Source organism: Octopus bimaculoides, chromosome 20, assembly GCF_046866305.1.
Source record: "Octopus bimaculoides isolate indiv1 chromosome 20, ASM4686630v1, whole genome shotgun sequence".
In the NCBI taxonomy this organism is placed as follows: domain Eukaryota; kingdom Metazoa; phylum Mollusca; class Cephalopoda; order Octopoda; family Octopodidae; genus Octopus; species Octopus bimaculoides.
Genome location: NC_142947.1, coordinates 44844837 through 44868890, shown reverse-complemented (window position 1 = coordinate 44868890; position 24054 = coordinate 44844837). Strand labels below are relative to the sequence as shown.

The 24054-nt window shown below is 36.9% G+C and overlaps 1 protein-coding gene across 3 annotated transcripts in view; it reads right to left on the bottom strand.

The window, feature by feature from the left end:
* LOC106870046 (low-density lipoprotein receptor-related protein 5) overlaps positions 1-24054 on the bottom strand; it is a 37113-nt gene that overhangs the window by 1921 nt on the left and 11138 nt on the right. For all 3 annotated transcript variants that reach the window (XM_089338498.1, XM_089338499.1, XM_089338500.1), the window contains 20 exons: positions 23342-23504; positions 22904-23038; positions 19436-19556; positions 18630-18774; positions 17714-17839; positions 17164-17345; positions 16801-16873; positions 15679-15832; positions 14646-14780; positions 13327-13450; positions 12683-12833; positions 11860-11976; positions 11238-11386; positions 10155-10245; positions 9525-9687; positions 7552-7679; positions 4804-4963; positions 4256-4353; positions 3223-3303; positions 2155-2337 (listed from right to left, as the gene is read on the bottom strand). In XM_089338498.1, the coding sequence (XP_089194624.1) occupies positions 2155-2337; positions 3223-3303; positions 4256-4353; positions 4804-4963; positions 7552-7679; positions 9525-9687; positions 10155-10245; positions 11238-11386; positions 11860-11976; positions 12683-12833; positions 13327-13450; positions 14646-14780; positions 15679-15832; positions 16801-16873; positions 17164-17345; positions 17714-17839; positions 18630-18774; positions 19436-19556; positions 22904-23038; positions 23342-23504 (2679 nt within the window). The remainder of the gene's footprint in view (positions 1-2154; positions 2338-3222; positions 3304-4255; positions 4354-4803; positions 4964-7551; positions 7680-9524; positions 9688-10154; positions 10246-11237; positions 11387-11859; positions 11977-12682; positions 12834-13326; positions 13451-14645; positions 14781-15678; positions 15833-16800; positions 16874-17163; positions 17346-17713; positions 17840-18629; positions 18775-19435; positions 19557-22903; positions 23039-23341; positions 23505-24054) is intronic.

Here is a 24054-nt window from a genome sequence, read left to right as displayed (position 1 = left end):
TCCATCTGCCAAACTGCTAAGTTATGGGGATGTAAACACATTGACACCACTTATCAAGGATTGGTAGGGGGGACACACACGGTGAAATGAATGTTTGGGCCACAAAACCCTGGGTAGGTGTAACTAACAAGGCTTGTGGTTTTAATTATAACATTATATATACATACATATATATGTATATATAGATATATAATATATGTATATATATATATATGTATAATATATAATATATATATATATAAAAGGGACCGATGGAGTGGGTACTGGGCTTACAAAGAATGGGTCCCATGGTCGATTTCCTCGACTAAAGGCGGTGCTCCAGCATGGCCGCAGTCAAATGACTGAAACAAGTAAAGGAGTATATGTATAATATATATATATATATATATTATATATAATATATATATATTTATATATATATATATATATACATACATGTATGTATGTATATATATATATATACAGGTATGCATGTATGTATATATATATATATATATATATATACATATATATATATATATAACAGAAATATGTTAGAAAACAAAATAGAAACTACCCGTGGAAATGTAAGGGGAAAGTAAGCAGAAAAGTAAGAGAAAATGCACATTGGAAATCAAAAAGAAGGTAAGGCTTTTTATGAAAAGTAACGATAGATATATACAATTAGATGAACTCAGGTAGGAATAAAGGTAAGAAAAGTCATTATTGTGAGTTGTTAAAGAGAATATATATATATATATATGGTGGCCTTCTTTCAGTTTCCATCTAACAAATCTACTGACAAGCCTTTCACACTTGCTCAAGATACCACGCTGGGTGACTGAACCTGGGACCATGCGGTTGGGAAGCAAGCTTCTTACCACAACAGTCATTCCTGTGTCTTATGATTTTCTTGAAACTGTTCTGGAACTAAAATTATCTTAATAACGGATCAGGCATGGCTGTGTGGTAAGAAGCTTGCTTCCCAACCACATGGTTCTGGGTTCAGTCCTACTGCATGGTAAGATGGGCAAGTGTCTTCTACTATAGCCTCAGGCTGGCCAAAGCCTTGTGAGTGGATTTGGTAGATGGAAACTGAAAGAAGCCCGTCATATATATCTATATAGGTATGCATATGTTTGCCCCCCAACACCATCGCTTGACAACTGATGTTGGTGTGTCTACGTCCTCATAACTTAGTGGTTCAGCATAAGAGATCGATAGAATAAGTTCTCGGGTCAATTTGTTCGACTAAAGGTGGAGCTCCAGCATGGCCGCAGTCAAATGACAAACAAATAAAAGAATAAAAAGGAGTAAAAGAGATGTATGTATGTGTGTATACTTTTGTGTTTGTCCTCCGCCCCCACCACCACTTGACAACCGGTGTTGGTGTGTTTACATCCCCATAACTTAGGGGTTTGTCAAAAGCGACAAAGTAAGCACTGGGGTGAATTTTTTCAACTAAGCCCCTTCAAGGCAGTGCTCTAGCATGGCCACAGTCTTATGACTGAAACAAAAGATAAAAGAAAGCTTTTTTCTGATGTTCCAACGATTCTGCCAGCTCACCACCTTTAAGCTTTAGGCATTTAATCCTCCATATCCTGCCCCAAAATGTCCAGATTTGGTCTCTCACATCAACCCTATAATGTCATTCTAAGAATTAACTATCAGATGACTGAAATCTTGAAGCTATGAGATAATCCATGATTAACTCAAAATATCCCTTTCTACTAAAGGCACAAGGCCTGAAATTTTGGTGGGATGGGGTGGGGAACTAGTCGATTACATTGACCCCAGTATTTCACTGGTACTTCATTTATTGACCCTGAAAGGATGAAAGGCAAAGTCGACCGTGGTGGAATTTGAACTCAGAATGTAGCGACAGGTGAAATACCGCTAAGCATTTCGCCTGTTGTGCTAACGATTCTGCCAGGTGAGTGTCACCCTTGATTAATTTGGAATATTAAGGTTTAAAAAAAAGGCATTTGCATTTGAGAGAGTAAGCTGAATGCTAAAGGGTTTATTGATGGCTTTTGATTTAGGGGCCCAGGCCCCATTGTGTAATCTGTCTGACCTGTGCAAGCATGGGAAAGTGGACATGAAAATGAGGAGGATGATGGTTGTAATGATGATGATAATGTTGATGATGAAAAAAAATGAAAATGAGAGACTTACCTGGAATACATCGAACAACGTGGCTCCAGTTTCCATGGAGGCAAACCATGGCCGCTGCAGTGGAAGGCATGTAACCGGAGAAGCACTGAGCGGCGACCACCGTTCCTGTGGGAACCCAGATGTTTGGCACCGAGTTCATCAAACGACCCAAGTGAACGAGAGGCGTCTGACAGTAACCCAAACCTGTTGCAGGGCAGAAGAGAATTCTTTCATTAGGATTGTGTGTGTGTGTGTGTGTGTGTGGATGTGAGAATATAGATGTAAATATACAGATGTCTTTTCTCTTTTACTTGCTTTAGTTATTAGACTGCGGCCATGCTGGAGCACCACCTTGAAGAACTTTTAGTCCAATGAATCGACTCCAATATTTATTTTTTATTAAGCCTGGTACTTATCACATCAATCACTTTTGCTGAACTGCTAAGTTACAGGGACATAAACACACCAGCACATACATATATACATTAATATATATACATATACATACATACATATATATATATATATATTATTATTATTATTATTATTAGACAAGAATGTTTTTGATAGTGACTTTGAAGTTTTAACCAGTTAAGCCTTTAGTTGGACTACAATCGAAGCTTCGAAGTCCCTGTCAGCAATATTCTTGGATAAGAGTAATAACCTTGTACTCTACAAAACTATAGAGTGACCCTTCAGGTTGATGGGAAGTTGTTCTCTGCTTCTCTTCAGTTGGTTTGAGCCAAGTCATCTCCAACATTAGGACCAACTTCATGGAAGTATAGAGGCACGTTGGCAAAATGCCACTTCTCTAAATGGAAACCTCACCTGTTATTGTAGTTTTGTGGCAAGGAAGAGCAAAGCAGGCCTTGCCGTCCACTCAAGGAAACATGTAGCAAATGATCCACATGGACTTGAGTAAACTGAGTTCTTGACGTGTTCCATTTGCCGAAAGGTTTGCAAGGTGCCAACAGGCCTCAAAAGACACATTCACATCCATAGAACACGATCTCTCTGGCTTTTCTCTCTGGTGTAAACCTTTTGCACTCCTACACACAGGTGAGTCTTCTTGAAACCAAGTGTACTTACCTTCAGCAAAAAATGGTTTTATCCATTTCTTCATTTCCAGCTCGCTTGGAACGAAGCCGTTAAAGTCTTCGTAAACGGTCTCTGTGTGGACGAGAATGAATGTATTTATTTATGTTCTTGCAGTAAAATCAATAGAAAGTGTAGAATGAACTTGCTTTGAGAAGAGCAAAATCCAACATTTTGGACAGAGTCCTTCGTCACGGTTAAAAGTTGAAAGAAATAAATGAGAAAGTTTCGACTTTTACAGAATAAAAGTCTTGCCGGTGTAGACCAACACCAGCCTCTTTGAAGTCTGTTTGAACATATATATATATATGTGTGTGTACATCATCACCATCATCATCATCATCATCATTATTATTTAATGTCCATTTTCCATGCTGGCATGGGTTGGACGGTTTGACAGAGCAGGCTCCAGTCACCTATTTTGGCAGGGTTTCTCTAGCTGGATGCCCTTCCTAATGCCAAACACTTCACAGAGTGTACTGGGTGCTTTTTTTTTTACCTGTTTCTATGTATATATGTGTCTACTCCTATCAGACAAAAGAAAATCTTCAGTCCGTGAGTTTATTTATTCTAAACAAACAATTATTCTTAACAGTAACAGAACTTCTTTAACGTTCAGATAGGACAGGTGAGTCACTGGAGAAGTTCTTTCTAGAAGAATTTCCATCCATACCATTCACCTTGCATGGATTATTAATTTCAGCTTTAATTAAACACTTGTTCTTTTAGATTATTAGTCCTACTATGGCCCCAGAAAATACCTTATAACTCTAACAGTTAAGGCCTCATTGTGCTTTTCTTTGTGTATATACATGGTTGTGGAACAGATGTGTGTTTAAGCAACTGCATTCTTACCTACATACGGATACACATCTAAGGTTACCCTCTATATACTTGTGTCTTCATGTTGTATACGACTATATTGTATTTGTATATACTAAGCAGCTATAAACCTACCAACAGACAGCTGTGGAACTATAAAAATGGTCTTTCTTTGCCTATCTTTTTTCACACTCACATACATTACCTTGGTTTTCCTTCTTGAAAATGGTGAGTCCGACTGGTTGGATGAAGAAGTCCTTTTCCAGAAGAATGCTTGTGTCGGTTCCTTTCAGCCTGGTTATTCTGGAAGATAATGTAGAAAGAACGATAATGTAGGAAGAACGATAATGTAGGAAGAACGATAATGTAGGAAGATATTCTTTTCTTCTCTAGGCAAGGCTTGACATTTTTGGGGAGCAGGGGCATTCTATTAGATCAAGTCCAGTACATAACTGGTACTTAATTTACCAACCCCGAAAGGATGAAAGGCAAAGTTGACCTTGGCAGAATTTGAACTCAGAACGTAAAGATAGCTGAAATACTGCTAAGCATTTTGCCCGGCGTGTTAACGATTCTGCCAGCTCACTGCCTTATAATGTAGAAAGAAAGATAATGTAGGAAGAATGATAATGACAGTTCTAACTGCCGCTCCTAAAAATGTTTCAAAACTTCTGGAATGCATCTCGAATGACGTCCCCGCCCCCACAACCCTAGCAAGGACCACATTCATTTGTGAATTTCAACAACACTCACCTCTTTACTGCTCCGGACTGTTTGTCTGTCCAGTAGAGATACATAAAGTCAGCAGCAATGTCGTAAGGGTCAACATCAGTGACCGCTACCTCGTGTTCTCCACCCAAAAGCTCATCGGTGTTTACTGCCTCAATGTTTCCCGAAACAGCAATGTAAATCTCTAAAAACAAAACAAACAAAAAAAATAAAAACATCATAAAACAAAAAACAAAAAAAAAATCCCAGAAAAAACAACTGCAATTCTTAACAACAACAACTTCTGTCTTTTACTTGTTTCAGATATTGGACTGTGGCCAAGCTGGGGCAATGCTTCGAAGGATTTTAGTTGAACAAATTGAACCCCTGTATTTTGTTTTAAAGTCTTGTATTTATTCTATCAGTCTCTTACACTGAACTGCTAAGTTACAGGGATGTAAACAAACCAACACTGGTCATCAAGTGGTGGTGGGGACAAACACAAAGATAGACACACACACACACACACACACACACACACGCACATATACATATACAAATACACACACACACACACACACACACACATATATATGAGTCCAACCCATGCTAGCATGGAAAGTGGACATTAAATGATGATGATATATAGTATGTGTGTGTGTGTGTATGAATGTATGTGCTACTGATAGTTTCATATGTAACCACGTATCATAATGATATGATATGTGGTTTGTGTCTGATGATTATGTTCGGAGTATTTCTCAACATATGAAACTTTTAGTGGTACTTAAAGGCATGTATTGTGTCCTTTAAATAAACAATATTTATCTCTCTCTAAGTCGGTGAGCTGGCAGAAATGTTAGCACACCAGGCAAAATGCTTAGTGGTATTTTGTCGGATCTATTTTAAAACGGGGGCCACATTTTTCATTAATGTTTTACGTAGTGTTTTTGGTACCGAAAGACTTTCAAACTTCGTATACTTATCTATTTTGTGTTATAGAACAGAAAAATATTTTTGTATTCGAATTTATTTCATGTAAAAAATTGTCTTATTTCGATAATTTCAACCAATCACTGACAAGTATTCAGTTGTTTACATTTACTCCTTTGGCTGATTAAGCGGTGTAAAGCGTATTTAATCTCCATAGCTTCATTTTATTTGCTTTTTTCATTTTCTTTTTTTTTCTTCGTTTTATTTGCTTTTTTCTTTTTAAATTTGCTGTTTTACCCTAACGCTAACCCTAACCCTAACGCTAGGGTTAGGGTTAGGGTAAGCTTATAATAGAAAGGTTTATTAGCTACTGCCAATATGCTTCAGCCATTTTTTGACAAGGAAACAATAATTTTATCACCGATAGAATTGTTTCAGAATCGTTTGTTTATGTAGTTGGCACTTAATATATATCGGCTGAATGGACGTCAGTGATTGGTTGAAATTACAGAAATACGACAACTTTAACATGGAATAACTTAGGGATTTCTTTTTTTTTTTAAAGAAGACTAAGAGAAAAAGATGTTTTATATGACACATTCTACCAGTGTTCCAAGTTTCAAAGTGTTTCGTTAAGAAAATACTGTGGCCCCCGTTTTAAAATAGATCCATTTTGTCTGTCTTTATGCTCTGAGTTCAAATTCTGCCAGGGTCGACTTTGCCTTTCATCCTTTCGGGGTTAGTAAATAAAGTACCAGTTGCGTACTGGGGTCGATCTAATTGACTGGCTCCCTCCCTCAAAATTTCAGGCCTAGAGTAGAGAAGAATATTTATCTCTCTCCAGATGGAGTACTTTTTTGCTGATTTGACTGCGGCCATATATATATGCATATATGCATATATATATATATATATGCATATGCATACATATATATATATATATATATATATGCATATATGCATATATATGCATATATATATATACACATGCACACACTCACATATATGTATATATAGATACACACACACATATATGTATGCATATATACACGTGCACACAATACACACACACACATATATATATATATATGGGCTTCTTTTAGTTTCTGTTCACCAAATTCTCTCATCAGACATTTGTTTCCATCTTGCAGTTTATGCGACAAGGATTGGTGAGAGGAAAAGCATCCATGCCAAGAGCACCATACAACCCAGATCCTGCAGAACTGCCCAACCCAGTATGGAAAACTGATGATTGACCACTGTTGATGATGATTGGTGCTGACTGGATTAAAATGGTGGATTGATAATGACTGATGGTGATTGATGATGACTGGTGGTGACTGATGGTGATTGATAATGACTGACGGTGATTGATGATGGTGATTGATGATGACTGATGGTGATTGATGATGACTGATGGTGATTTATGATGGTGATTGATGGTGACTGATGATGGTGACTGATGATGGTGACTGATGATGACTGATGGTGATTGATGATGACTGATGGTGACTGATGGTGATTGATGATGACTGTCGGCGCCCCCAGTGTTGATTGAAACCCTCATGAAATACTCACTGATGATGATGACTGATGGTGATTGATGATGACTGACGGTGATTGATGATGACTGATGGTGATTGATGATGACTGATGGTGACTGATGATGATTGATGATGACTGATGGTGATTGATGATGACTGATGGTGACTGATGATGATTGATGGTGACTGATGGTGATTGATGATGGTGACTGATGGTGATTGATGATGACTGATGGTGATTGATGGGTGACTGATGGTGATTGATGATGACTGTCGGCGCCCCCAGTGTTGATTGAAACCCTTATAAAATACTCACTGTTGATCCACCAGACAATTCCCCTTGGGTCACTCAAGTCTGTCATGATGTGTTTTATGCTTTTGTGAACAGGATGGAAACTCCACAGGGACGCTGAATTTTTCTTTATCGATGTTATGTAGATGGCCCTGCAATGAGGATAGAATAACAAACCAGCTGATCTCATTTCCTCCACACACACAACACACATGGTATTATAAAGATTTTAAGTATTTAAATTTTTACAGTTCTATATTTAAAAGATGAGGAATTATGTACATTATTTACATTTGACGGATATCTGTCCTTGTGCCGCTGATTCTGCTGGCTCATTGTCTTAACCCTTTTGTTTCCATATTTCTGTTGAGATGCTCTGTGTTTCTTTCAGTGGGAAAGAATGAGCCAAAACAGAATGAGCCAAAAGAAACTTCTGCACAGTATTTTGTCCATGACTCCATCAATTATACCAAACCCCAGTGCTTATGGAAGGTAAGGAATCCCCTAATTTTGGGGCTTTTGTAAGGGATTATAAAACTCTCACCGTGTAAGAAACTCCCATACTTTATTAACCTCATTTTTGACAAAAATAAAGGGTTCCTTATACATGTTAAAATACGATAATTGCTGTAAGTTGACTTGTATTTTAATTTATTGACCCTGGAGGAATAAAAGGTAAAATTGATCTGAATAGGATTTGAACTCAGAATGTAAAAAAATCAGAAAAGAAAAAGAAAATAAACAGGGTATTCTGTCCAATGTTCCAATGATTGTCACCTTTTTATACTTATTCTTCATATAGATTTAATATATTTGATATGGGACTCTTTTATGGACATCTGATGGGGATCTGTGTTCTATAACAGGCACTTTGATGAAGGTTTCAGCTGATCCAATCAATGGAACAGCCTGTGTGGGAAATTAATGTGAAAGTGGCTGAGTGCCCCACAGACACATGAACCTCTAAGGGACATTCAGTGTGACACAGAATGTGACAAGACTGGCCCCTTTTGAATTACAGGTACTACAGGAGAGTATTATAATTAGCTTGAAGCATTGTGTATTGTTTGTAAAGAATAAAATGTTTTGAATGGTACAACAATGCACTATAATATAAACAATGGACTATATACCTGTTGTAATTTAGTCATCCATGGTCTGATATGATATTTTGGTATTAAATTCCTTACTCTTTACTCTCTTTTACTTGTTTCAGTCATTTGACTGTGGCCATGCTGGAGCCCCGCCTTTTAGTCGAGAAAATCAACCCCGGGACTTATTCTTTGTAAGCCTAGTGCTTATTCTATCAGCTCTTTTTGCCGAACCGCTAAGTGACGGGGACATAAACACACCAGCATTGGTTGTCAAGCAATGCTAGGGGAACAAACACAGACACACAAACATACACACACACACATACATATATACAACGGACTTCTTTCAGTTTCCGTCTACCAAATCCACTCACAAAGCTTTGGTCAGCCCGAGGCTATAGTAGAAGACACTTGCCCAAGGTACCACGCAATGGGACTGAATCCAGAACCATGTGGTTGGTAAGCAAGCTACTTACCACCACACAGCCATCCTACGCCTTCTTCAGATATTCCTCAATTCCTGGGAAATATCATCAGACCATGGATGATTAAATTACAACTGGTATATAGTCCATTTTTTGTATTATAGTGTATTGTTGTACCATTCAAAACATTTTATTCTTTGAATTACAGGTACGACTCATTTTTACCAGCTGAGTGGACTGGAGCAACGTGAAATAAAGTGTCTTGCTCAAGAAGGCAATGCCCCACCAGGAATTGAACTCACAACAATATGATAGTGAGCCGAATGCCCTGACCACTAAGCCATGGTCACGCAAATACAGTCTTCTGTAGACCCCTGCTGGGTAGGGATACACCCTGTGCTACCTAGGGTTACATTCTACTGTAGGAGGCCCCTTCTTGGGAATCCCTGCCAGGAATATATAAGAAAACATAACTTACCCAGAGAAGAGGTCTATAGCCAGGCCGAAAGTGTGGTTTAATCCGGTCTGGATGAGGATCCGATAGTGTTTTGTGTCCATGGAAAGAACTCCAACGTTGCCAGATTTGTTGTCGATGAAATACAAAAGCCGTGTGGTTGGTTCGATCACTATTTCACCAAATGCTGCACCAAAGGAGAAATATGGAGCACATTAAATAGATTCAACTCATATGCCATGCAAGCGGAAGCAGCGGTGGTGGTGGTGGTGGTGGTGGTGGTGGCAGCAGCAGCAGCACTGCCGCTGCCGCCTCCACCACCACCAGTTACATCACAAAACACTAACATCATGCCACCACCATCACCACCACAGTAGTCAGTAATAAAGTGTAATAAAGTGACTTGCCACTGGACATAAGCCACTGCCAGGAATCGAACTCCTGACCTTGCAATTGTGGACTGAATACTCCTAACCACTAAGCCATGCTTACTGTATCTTGGACATCTTACTTCTCTGGGAATCAACACACAAGGGCTTTGATGCTTATCAGATGATTTGGTAGAATACAAAGGAGGAGGCAAAGAACAGTAAAAACAACAACAAAATCAACAACAACAGCAACAACGACAACATACATTGGCTGTAATCTTACATATAGAAGAATCTTGAAGTAATGTTTCGTAATAATCTCCGTTGAGTTTAGAGCGGCTGATAGAATCATCTTCGGCATCGGTCCAGTAGACCTACAGAGATAAAGGGAGAAACATCGTTAATCTCTTCACTCTGCATGTTCCCACTGTCTGTTTGCCCACCACCCATCTCTCAATATACATACACCTATGCCACCCTGGAAAATGGACGTATGATGATGATGATGATGTGCACACACACATGTGCATATTTATATCTGTTCACTTATATATCCCTGGTGATTGCTTCATCTTCATCTCTTCACAGAGATTTGCCATCTCTTTGTGCTTCCCCACTCCCCACCCACTTCCATTTAATTTGTTCCCTGACACCTCATCACCATTATTTCATCTCTTTCCAATTACACCCTAACACTCTTCTATAATGTAATTAGCCATATAACTCCTCTACAGTAAGAAATCTGTTCTGTTTTGGTCCATTCTCCATCCCTTTAATCCCTCGTCCCATAGCATAAAGCTGCCCCTTCTCTATTCTATCTCCACTCAGCCAAAAGGGATCTTAGACATGCAAACTGCATGGCAGCTTCACTAGTGTTGGTGCCAGGAAAAAAAAACACCAAGTACATGCTGTAAAGTGGTTGGCATTAGGAAGGAGATCCAGTTGTGGGAACCGGGACAAATCGGACAGAGGAGCACAATGCAGCCCATGGGCCCGTCTGATTCTGTCAAACCATCCAGCCTTGTCAGTATGGAACTTGGATGTTTAAATGATGAGAACGATGATGATGATGATATACATACACATATATGACAGGCTTCTTGCAGTTTCCTTCTACCAGCGCATAACTATAGTAGAAGACATATGCTGAAGGTGCCATGCAATGGGTTTGAACCCAAGATCTCATGGTGGGAAGCAAACTTCTTGAACTTCCTACCCAGGAAGGGAATATTCCTATCCAGGAAGTAATCGTCACACAAACAAGAATTATATAGCAACATTATACACACTGGATGTGAGTGTATATAACTAGTAAACACATCAAACGTGTCACTGAAGCAAGCTTAAGTATGGAAACCCATCTCACCATCATCTCTTTGGAGTCGAAAGCAATATCAATCGGTTGTTTCAATGGAGTAATTGGAAGAGCATTAATTTCCATGTTCCATAGATTGATTTGGTACAAGCGCCGCAGCCTCTGGTCAGCAATGAGCAGGAACTCGTGGTATGTGATATCTTTAAAAGAAGACAATAAAATGTCAGGCAACTGTAAATGTTTTTTTCAGAACGTGAGGAGGTTAAAGCAAGGATCTGGAAGAAATATTAGGGTGCTGGGCAAAATGCTTAGCAGTAATTTTGTCAGTTTCCATCTACTAAATTGACTCACAAGTTTTTTCCATGTTGGAATGTGTTCTTCAGGATTTGTTAAAGGTAATTTTGTATGGCTGGATGCTCTTCCCGTCACTAACCTCACCTGTTTCCAAGAAAGGTAATATTTCCCCATGGATCTGTGTATGGCTGTGTGTGTGTGTGTGTGTGTGTGTGTGTGTGTGTGTGTGTGTGTGTGTGAATATATATGTACAACTCTCTCTATATATATTTCACAGCTGTGAAAGAAAGGAAAAAGAAACATATATGCATACAAACGTACATACATACATACAGACAGACAAATAGATACCATAACGGAGCTGAAACGAGTTACTCACTTGCTGTACATTGTCCATTGTAAGTGAGGTGGAAGCCAATGGCACATAGACAACGATGGCCATTTTTTTTAGGAAGACAGATATGGTAGCAACCTCCATTATTCTTCACACAAGCATCTGGAATATAATAATCTTTCATAACGTTTCTGTACATTCGTAATAATTGTATGAAATTAGCAAACATCGAATTCTTCACTGCTTGGCTGTGTAGTAAGTGGCTTGCTTACCAACCACATCATTCCAGGTTCAGTCCCACTGCATGGCACCTTGGGCAAGTGTTTTCTGCTATAGCTTGGGGCTGACCAAGTGGTGGTGGTGGACAAATATAACACAAACATGAAGACACACATACACACACGTGTATGCATCTGTGTGTGTCCAGAAAATTTTTCCTAAGCATTTTCACAGGGAAAAGTTTTTGTAGGTAAGTTTGCTTTAAAGGAGGCACACAAGCAGATTGTAAACTATTTAATTAATTTTAAAGAAATTAAGTTTCTCTAATTGGTAGGTTAGTTGATGAAATTGCTATTTTAAGAAAACAGCTAATCACTTTTTTCACAATTCAATTTTTTAATGGTGAATTTTCCTCCAGCAAAAATGTTTATGGTGAACTTTCCTGTAACTATATGTTTGAGTGCACAAATAATTGGAACTATTTTCAAATTGTCAGCTTTGTGCCAGGTTATCTAAGTGGAAGGAGTCTGCATAAAAGGAAACACAGGAAGAAAACCAACTTTCTGCTACTATGGCAGCACCATCTTGGGAACATGGCTTCACAGAAAAAAAGAAAAAATGTAAAAATGGTAAATAGTTGACCTCTTACTTGTACTTTTCAATTGACTGTTTGAATGAAGGAAAGCCAGAGCCAAACTTGGGTCACGTTCTTTGAGAACCCCTACCAATCGTCCTGTGTGCTTATTGATAGTATAGAGACCAGTGTTTTCATGGTACCAATCAGAGTAAACAACGTAATTCTGCAATAATTAACAATTAATTTTAATTAATTATTTGGTTTGAATGACAATATGCAGTTTCAACAACATATGAGTTGTAAGAAGTGAAACAGTTTATGCAGAACAATGGAAAATTAAAAAAGCAGAATGCAGACATGAATTCATAAATTCCCTTCATCAGATGCCAGTTAAACTTCACTGTGGTTTTGACACCTTTTGTCAGTTCCATTTCAGCAAGAGATGTTGATAGCAATTAAGCAATATGTATGTGTATCATGATCAACATCATCATCTTTTAATGTCTATCATCCATGCTTAATTAAGGTTTTAGCTAAAGCATACAGAATGAATTTTGGCCAAGCCCTGGCACATCGTATGGCATGCTAACGATTCTGCCAGCTTACCACCTTAATGATAATAATAATAATAATAATAATAATAATAATAATGATAATGATATCTCCAATGAGAACTTCATCTCATAAATTCATATATGTATTTGTTTTTTTTTTACCTTTAGAACTGTAATGGCCAGAAGTCGAGATCCATAAGCCTCATGTTGGTACAGTTTGCGTTTATCTCTTCCATTCAGGTTACTCATGAAAACCATTCCATACATGTTATCCAACCAAATCAGTCTTAAAGGATTAGAAGAATAAAAGAACATTAAAGACTGTAAGAAGAAGATGCTAAATATTACAAAAGACCAATATACATATATATATATATATATATATATATATGTATATATATATATATATATATATATATATATACACATGCACACACACAGACACACATACACACATAAGTTAAGGAAAACAGAAAATGGAGAAATATTGATGAACAACAATTGACTTACATTAATTATTATCTATTAATTCAATACAAATAGACTGCATCTAATTAATAAATAACGATTGATGTAAGTAATTTGTTGTTCATCAATATTTATCCGTTTTCTGTTTTCATTGACTTTTGATTCTTGATAAACTCATGTCTATCCTTGCCTTCATCTATAATTTATGAGCATAATATGCTCGCACATTTATGCCCATGGTTAAACATGGGTAATACACCGGTTGTGTAATGGATACTTCTATCCCTTAGTTGGTTATTCTAACCTCTAACTGAGCTAACCTTATATATATATGTGTGTGTGTGTGTGTGAGTGTGTATATATTTATATATATATATAAAGGAATACAAAAAATGGGACAAGAATGTAAAACATCCAGACAGTCAGGTGATACAAAAAAGGGACAACAAAACATCCAGACAGACGATACAAAGAAAACAAGGACGAGTCATTTGGAATTTTCTTTCTTCAGTCGAGTTCCAGATTATCTTTGCAATTTCGGCTGGTTATACTCAAGATTGCTCCAATCTGGCCAGTCCCAAGGAAAAACTAAGCTAAGAGCATTAGATTCCTTGGAAAAAAGCAGTGAATGTATACGAAAACAAGGACGGAAAAAAACCGGAGAATGTTACACAAATACAAATAAGAGGACATAACAACAGGTGTCTTTTGACTAAGGACGAATCAAATAAGCTGGTGTGTGTGGAAGTAAAGCCTTACGGCAGGGACATAAGAGATGACAGGCATGGGGAGGAATATAGATGTTGCACACATATCTACATATTATCATTGTCATCATTTAACATCTGTCTTCCGTGCTGGCATGGGTTGGATGGTTTGACAGGAGTTGGCCAGTCTGAGGACTGTGCCAAGATCCTGCTGGGATAAGTAACAAAGCTACAAAGAGGAAATATGTTAATATGGTTCTAAAGAGACTTACTTGTTTAATTGGAAGTCAATCTAAAGAGACTTACTTGTTTAATTGGAAGTCAATGGCCAGACTTACTGCAAAGGAATCTTTGGCTATTATTTTCCGACCACTTTCACCATCCAGACCGATTCGCTCAATACCAGCATTAGCAGCACTGACATCAGTCCAGTAGAGAAATCTAACGAAAGGAAGAACAAATGATGATTACTAACAACAAAATGTAACAACAACAATAATAATAATAATAATCTTATGTTAATTTATTGAGCCCACTTCATAAAGATGAAAAGCTAAGTTGACTTCAATGAGATTTGAACTCAGAATGTTTAGAGCCAAAAGAAACAATTCAAGGCATTTTTTTATGATGCTCTAACCATTTTGCCAACCCACTAACCTAATAATGATGATGATGATGATGATGATGATGATGATGATGATGATGATGATGATGATGATGATGGTGATGATGATGATGATGGTGATGATGATGATCAAAGTTGACCTTGACAGAATCTGAATTCGGAACGTAAAGACATATGAAATACTGCTAAACATTTTCTCCAGCATGCTAACGAGTTTTCCAGCTTGCCGCCTTAATAATAATAATAATAATAATAATAATAATAATAATAATAATAATAATAATAATAATAATAATAATAATAATAATAATAATAATGATAATAACAATAATAATAATAATAATAATAATAATAATAATAATAATAATAATAATAATAATAATAATAATAATAATAATAATAATAATAATGATAATAATAATAATAATAATAATAATAATAATAATAATAATAATAATAATAATAATAATAATAATAATGATAATAATAATAATAATAATAATAATAATAATAATAATAATAATAATAATAATAATAATAATAATAATAATAATAATAATAATAATAATAATAATAATAATGATAATAATAATAATAATAATAATAATAATAATAATAATAATAATAATAATAATAATAATAATAATGATAATCTTTTCTACTTTAGGTACAAGGTCTGAAATTTCAGTAGGTGCCATACGTTAGAATACATACCTTTTAGCAGGATGGACTGCAATAGCTCTCAGGGAACTGTTAGTGAGGTGCATCAGGCGTGCAATATTGAAACCATTGTAACGGGCGACCATGATGCATTCCATTCCAGAATCGGTCCAATATAGATTCCTGGTTATCCAGTCAAACGCTAAACCTTGAGGGAGACAGCAACCAACAATAACAACAGTAACACAATTAATTAGACAGTGTTAACGAATGCCTGAATGCAAAATGGTACAACAACCACTGCTACCATCACCATCACTACCACTGCCACTCCCACCATCCTCACTGCCATCCTCACCACCACCACCACCACCACCACCACCATGTGACAGTCCCATAAAAGGGAAGAATACTACTGTTATTTAGCCCTCGGAAACACTGTTTCCTGTTGGACTTGACACATTGCCCATCTCCTTATGTTTTCAAAATGTCATGTCCAACAGGAAAAGGTGTTTCCTAGGGCTAAATAACAATAGCATTCTTCCCTTTCATGGGACTGTCACACTAAGTTGGCAACAAACCATCACTTTATCGTGCTGCTACTGCATAAATCTCTCTGAAAGATTTAGAAATATATTATTTCTATTTTCAATTTCATGATACTTCACTTAACAAGTAAATCTGGAGTTTCCTTCTTTGAATTTTATACAGATTATGTAATTCAAGACATCATAAAGCGCAATGGAAGATTATACATCCACAAAACCTTTTTATCACAGTATCAGTCTCAATACATTCGTGTTAAAGTTCTGTCCAACACATGTTTCTGTTGCTTAGGCGTCTGTATGCACATAAGTGCTACATCAAAAGACATTAGGATGCCTATGCAACAGAAACACGTGTCGGACAGAAATTTAATACAGATGTATTGTGGATAATATGATAATAAACAGGTTTTGAGGATGTGTAATTCTCTGTTTTTTTTTGTAAGATGTCTTGTACACAGACACACACCCACACACGTATGTATACACACCCACACATGTATGTATATACACACCCACACATGTATGTATACACACACATACACACACATACCAAGCTTCTTTCAGCTTATGCAATACCAAATCCTCTGACACTGATAGAAAATTAAACTTTTTAAGGTATCTAACTCACCTTGTACGGTTTTCACAGCTAAAATGATTGCTTTCGCTTCTGTCTGTTGGTAGACCGAAGTTCGGTAAATAACCTAGAAAATAAGAATAGCATTTGCAAAAAGTATGAATTAACAACAAGCACATATTTCTATATTCAAGTTTTGTTTTTGGTTTTGTGAGATTCTTGTGAAATTGTGTGTTGAAACATATTTTGTTGTATCTTGGGAGGGTCGTTATGCCAATGACAAACACATGCACTGGTTCTGTTTCATTTCATCATCATCATCATAATTTTTAATATCCACTTTTCCATGCTTGTAAGGGTTGGACAGAATTTGTCATTACAAGTGACACTGAAAAATCATCAAAGAGAGATTCTGACCTTTTCTTTAGAATCAGTAAAATAAACAATCCCATGTTTGGCATCAACTGCAATCGCTTGAATATCATAGGGTCCTTGTAAGAGTAACTTGGAAGTAAGGCCCTTTGCGTCAGCAAAGTTCTGTTCCACATAATGAAGGCCACTTCTTTTCCCAAGTAACAGAATTGATGGAGATTGCTGACCTGTAATATGCAAACAAATTGGAACATTATTTACATTATTTACATTTGACGAATAATTTGTCCTCATATTGTTTGTTGTTAACACAACGTTTCGGCTGATATACCCTCCAGCCTTCATCAGGTGTCTTGGGGAAATTTTGAACCTGGGTTCTCATTCCTAAGGTATTTTTCAATGTTATTATTATTATTATTATAATTATTATTATTATTATTATTAGCGAACAGAATCCTGCTGGCACCTTGTCCATTTAATTGTTGACCTGGAACTAAACAACTACAGAAATGACATGACAAAAAGTGTCCTGTCTCTATATAATAGTCCACAAATATGATAGAATTTGATAAAACATAAAATGGCCCCTACTTACAGTGTTTTCTGGTCTTTGATTTCTGTAAATCTATTCCAATACAGGTACATTCTGGTTTGTAGCCCTTCTTGGAAACACAGAGACCCTCACCTGGACAGAGGCTTTTGCCATGGCTGGTACAGTAGTCTGGTGTGAGAGAGGTAGGGAGAGATATGATAAAATAGATAGATAGATAGATAGAAAGATAGAGAGATAGATAGAGAGATAGATATTGATAGATGGATATAGATAGATAGATAGATAGATAGATAGATAGATAGATAGATAGATAGATATAGATACATGGATACATGGAGAGAGAGAGAGAGAGAGAAGCAGATAGATAGATGGATATAAGAGTAAGCAATGCAGAGATGGTAAATAGATAGACAGATAATGAAAAAGATATGCAGATAAGATAGATAAATAAATAGTTTACAGAGACAGATATTTCGATAGCTTGACAGAGAGATAGAAAAATAAGATAGATAACACAAGATAGATAAGTAGGTAGGATATTTAGGATTAAATAAATTAGATATTTAAGACAGAGAAATAATATATATATATATAAATATATATATATATATACATATACTGGTACTCCGTCACTTACGACGATGAGGGTTCCAGTTAATCCAATCAATGGAACAGCCTGCTTGTGAGATAAACGTGCAAGTGGCTGAGCACTCCACAGACACATGTACCCTTAATGTAGTTCTTGGGGAAACTCATCATACTACTCATTTTTGTCAGTCGAGTGGACTGGAGTAAGATGAAATAAAATGTCTTGCTCAAGGACACAACATCCCACCAGGAATTGAACTCACGACCTTACGATTGTGAGTCAAATGTCCTAATCACTAAGCCATGTGCCTTCACAATGATTGTGGTGATGATGATATGAAGAAATCATTTGAAAACAAAATATTTATACTTCTCTTTGAAGTTTGTTTCCAGGGTCCACATGTTAAGACCCCTTGGGGCTGGTTCTCTAGGGTGGAGTTAAACACAATCTTGCCAGAGAGTAGGGAGACAGCATAGAGAGAAAAATCTTTCTGTTCACTGACAAATGCAAAATCCTTTGAAGGAGAAAAAAATAAAATGATATTAATAAATAAAATAAAATAAAACAATATAAGACCATGGAGTAAAAATTGTTTGCCAGCATAACATGGCAGTCCTGGTTTAGGATGAATATTGCTGTAATTAAGCCCCAGGAGACATCTCCAGCTGGTTATACGATATGATCTGTGTCCTTATATTTTTGAACAAGGGAATCTAGCACCCCCACTCAGCTCAAAACAATATCTGTGTATCATGATTCCTGGGTTATTTCCCTTCATCAGCACAGAATAAATGTTCGGCTACAATAATTGTTTTGAGTGGAGTTGGGGTGCTAGATTCCCTTGTTCGAAAATATAAGGACACAGACCGTGTTGTATAGCCAGCGGGAAATGATGTCTCCTGGGGCTAGATTACAGCAACATTAGTCCTAAACTAGGACTGCCATGTTATGTTGGCAAACAATCTTTACTACAAAGTACTGTTGCTGAATATCTCACGTTGTGAGATTTAAAAATAGTAATTTTCTAATATAAGCCCAGATCGTAATATCAGTTATGACATTGTGGTTATGATGTTGTTGTTATGATGTTGTTGTTATGATGTTGTTGTTATGATGTGGTGTTGTTGTTAAGATGATGATGATGATGATTTTGAGAAACAAAACTGTCAACTCACACGGTAGATGTCCAAACCGAAGAATTTCTTCTTCGAATCAAATTCATGAAGCATTTGAATATTGTCCCCAGAAAGATCACAAGACAAGAGTTGATGAAGTCCTGTGTCCAGCATGTATAACCTGAAATATCAGAATATCTAAAATTTATGTTGGAGACAATAAGAATGGTTCAGGTGGTGGTGGTGGTGGTGGGGATGATGACAGAAATGATGGCAGTTAGGGGAAGCCAGCCAGCCAACCAACCAACCAACCAACCAGCCAACCAGCTAACCAGCCAAGCAACCAACAGACCAACCAATCAAATGACACGAGCAAACAACAAGGGTTGTTTGACCTGCTAGAAATAACAGCTAAATCTTCAAGAAATCTCCTCCTTAGATAATGGTTTCAAATTTTGCCACATGGGCAGCAATTTTGGGGGAGTGGGATGAGTCAATTACATCGACCCCAGTGTTTCACTGGTACTTATTTTATCGACCCTGAAAGGATGAAAGGCAAAGTCGACCTCAGTGGAATTCGAACTCAGAACGTAAAGACGGATGAAATGCCACTAAGCATTTTGCCTGGCTTGCTAACGAGTCTGCCAGCTCAATGCCTTAATAATAATAATAATGATGATAATGATAATAATAATAATAATAATAATAATAATGATAATAATAACAACAACAAGATCACTCAGAGAGCACAAACCTCCATCAAGGTAACACCAACGTCCTCTCAACGATTAGGCGGAGATGATTTTAAGATGAGAATATCTGAAATAAACTCGACTGCTCTCACAAATGAGAATTCTACAAATAAACTCGACCGCTCTCAAAAATTAAGTAAAAATGAGAGAAAAATAACCCAAAATCCTTGTTCAGTACCTGATCGATCCCAAAACCTAATCAGTTCGTGCCAGTCACAAGGATAAACATCCCTGAAAGTTTCAGCAGTTCTTAATAATAATAATAATAATAATAATAATAACAATTGCCCAGTCCTCACTGAAAAGGAGTACCTCATAAGACATGACAAACTAGGGCAGTTCATCCACTAGAATGCTTGTAAATACTACAAAATTAAATCCGATGATAAGTGGCACAGGCACCATCCAGAGGATGTAGTAAATGTCAAAGGCGTCACCATTCTTTGGAATTCCCAATACAAACAGACAGAAAAATTGACTCCAATCGAATAGACATTGCGATCAAGGACTACAACAGAGGAACTTGTCTGTTAATAGATATGTCTGTCCCACAAGATCAAAATGTCTCAAGAAAGGAATACAAAAAGCTTCTTCACTATAAAGATCTGCAAATTGAAATCACAAAAATGCGGAAGCTTAGTACTACGATAATACCAGTAGTGATTGGTGGGTTGGGAATGATAAAGAGAGGAGCTGAGGAGTATATTAAGCAACTCCCTGGTAACTCCAATCTCCGTGAACTACAAAAGATAACCTTGATGGGTCCAGCCCATATGTTACAGAAAGCACTCTCCATCTAAAATGGAATAAATGTAGTGATAGTTTTATCATGCATAGCAAAACAAAAGTGCCCTTGCTACTCTTGGCCTCCGGAGGATGCCCGGTACTAAGGCGGCTGAAATAAAGTTACAATGAAAAGAAACCATAAATGATAATAATAATAATGATAATGGGGGGGGGGAGCATCCTAGCCATGTGTTGAGAGGAATTCTTTGGGGTTTGGATAATTCACTTCTGGAAACGTGAGTGTTTCATTCAACATCTTTAAACAACCCTTATTCAGGGATCTTTTGAACAGGTCATTTCACAGATGCAAAACTATAAATTTCACAGGGTACAACCTTAAAGTTGACATTGCTCTGCTAAATGCAGAAAATTTCTGTCTTGCTATTGACTAAAAATACACAGCTTTTTCGATTTTTAAACCTCTGTAACTTGTTCCTCCATTTTTGTTTTCTCCACAACATCATACCTTCATAGCAATAAGAGTGGAAAGCTACATTATCATAGCAGATTTTCAGATTTTTACTTCCTTAAAAAAAAAATGCAGATTTTGTGAATCAGTTTAACAAGATCCTAGTGTTGGCCTGGATTTGATACTGAAGCAAGAAAGAGATGGTCATTGATGGCTGTAGTGGATTTGATCATGAATAGGTCTCCTAGGCTATGCTTGACTGACCTGGGGCTGAACAAACATCACCGATAAAAACAACTACTGTAACAGCAATGGCAAGAGTAACTACCACCACCACCACCACCACCACCACCACTGCTACTACTACTACTACTACTACTACTACTACTATACTCAGTGAGGCATTTATAGTTGGGAGTTAGTTCTGTTGACTCAATAAGGATCTGGCAGCATAAGACACTCCCAGTGCAGCCCTTATTGATGTGATTGTCAGATAAGTTGTGTGTGTGTGTGTGTGTGTGTATGTGTGTCTACGTGTGTGTGGGGGGGTAATGGCTGGTGTAAACATTTCACCAGGAGTAATTAGACAAACGATTTGTCATTTATCATACTTGACGTCAGTGGTATAGTGGTGGTGGTGGTGGTGGTGGTGGTGGTGGTAGTGGTGATGGTGGGAGGTGGTGGTGGTAGTTTGAGGAGGTGGTGGAGTAGTGTTGTTGTTGTTGGTCGTGGTGGTGGTGTAGGTGGTGGTAGTGGTGTAGGTGGTGGTAGTGGTGTTGGTGGTAGTGATGATGGTGATCATAGCTAATGATTGTGGCTGGGACGATTGTGGTGGTGGTGGTGTTGGAGAGGATGATGGCAAGCCCATGTCTTCCGATCAATAGACAAGTGATTATTAGTAACATCCTGCCCTTGACACAAACCATATCATTATTTATTTATTGTTAACGATGGTGATTTTTTATCACAACAACATAAGCAGCCATAACATCAACCAGAACTGCAGCATTTTACCTATCCTCACTCTATCTCTGTATATATCAGGTCATCCCATAAGTTCTGTCCGATTTTACCTTTTTAAATTGAATGAAATTTAATAGTATTTTGGAATGTCTAATGGAATAAAAAATTATTTTTATGCATTTTTATACATTTAAACTAATTAAACATTATTTTACAGAATAATAGAATGTGGTTGAGAAGCAAACTTCTTACCAACACACATTTACACACATATATACACACATATATATATATACACATGTATATATATATATACACATGTATATATATACACTTGTATGCACACCATGATGATGATCATCATCATCATCACTGATTTCCACAGTTTCAGTCGATCAAATTTATTCACAAGGTATTGGCCAGTCCAAGACCATACTACAAGACACTTGTCCAAGAATCAACACATGGAGATCAAACCGAAACTGAAACTAAACCAAAATCCGAATCTGTGAAATTGGAAAGGAAACTTCTACAAGACAGTACCCCATTCTTCTGGCTACAGTCTAATTGCTGAAACTAATACAAGAACAAAAAAAAGTAGATTCTTTGAAATCTTACCGATTTTCAAAATGGTCCACAGCTAAAGCAACAGGTGTATGGAGTCCATGAGAGATTAAGGTTGACTTGTATTGTCCACTCAAGGTACTTCGTTCCAGTTTCGGACGTTTACCAATATCTGACCAAAAGAGGAACCTACAGCAGAGGAGGAAAAGGAAGAAAACTGAAGTGTAATGCTATGTCAAATTGAAGAATATAACGGAATCGACTCTGGACTTCACAAAGAAATATCTCCTTCTGACCATTGACCATTTATTGTCCATTATTTTACATTACATTAATGACCATCCCCAAATACAACAATATCTGTTTCAGCACACGATTTCACATCAAGAATCTTGCAAAACGGATATATAAACGTATATATATATAAATATATATATATATATATATATATGTATGCGCGAGTAGGGTAGGTTGAGATTTTAATGTACCTACCCTTCTGCTGGGTGTATAGCTATCCCTGCTGGTGTCGCATCAAGAGTCAAATCAATTAGGACGTGTACACGAGAGTGGAATGTCTCGAAGGAGGCAACCATGATGTCCTGGTATAATGCATCTGTCCAGTAAATCAAATTGGTGACCCAGTCCACAGCAATTCCTGCAACAAAAACTACCAACATTAGAATCATGAAGTTTGCAAGATGAACTTCTTAACCACATAACCATGGTTGTGTTTATACGACTAATTGATTCTTTCATTAACACTTGGTCTACACTTAATTATTTGTTGGTCACTTAGCACTAGCAAAATTGGTGATTCTACAAATGTCTGAAAGAGCAAAGTATCCTCTCATAGTTTGGTGCTTATGAACTGTTGTATCGCACATTTGACGTACGATATAACAATTCTATATTTAAGAGATGAGGAATTATGTACATTATTTACATTATTTACATTTGATGGATATTTGTCCTCATCTTGTTTGTTGTTAACACAACATTTCAACTGATACACCCTCCAGCCTTCATCAGGTGTCTTGGGGAAATTTCGAACTTGGGTGCTCATTCCTAAGGTATTTTACGATGTTATTATTATTATTATTATTATTATTATTATTATTATTATTATTATTCAGGTCACTGCCTGGAATTGAACTCAGAATCTTGGGGTTAGTAGCTCACGCTCTTAACCACTATGCCATGTGCCT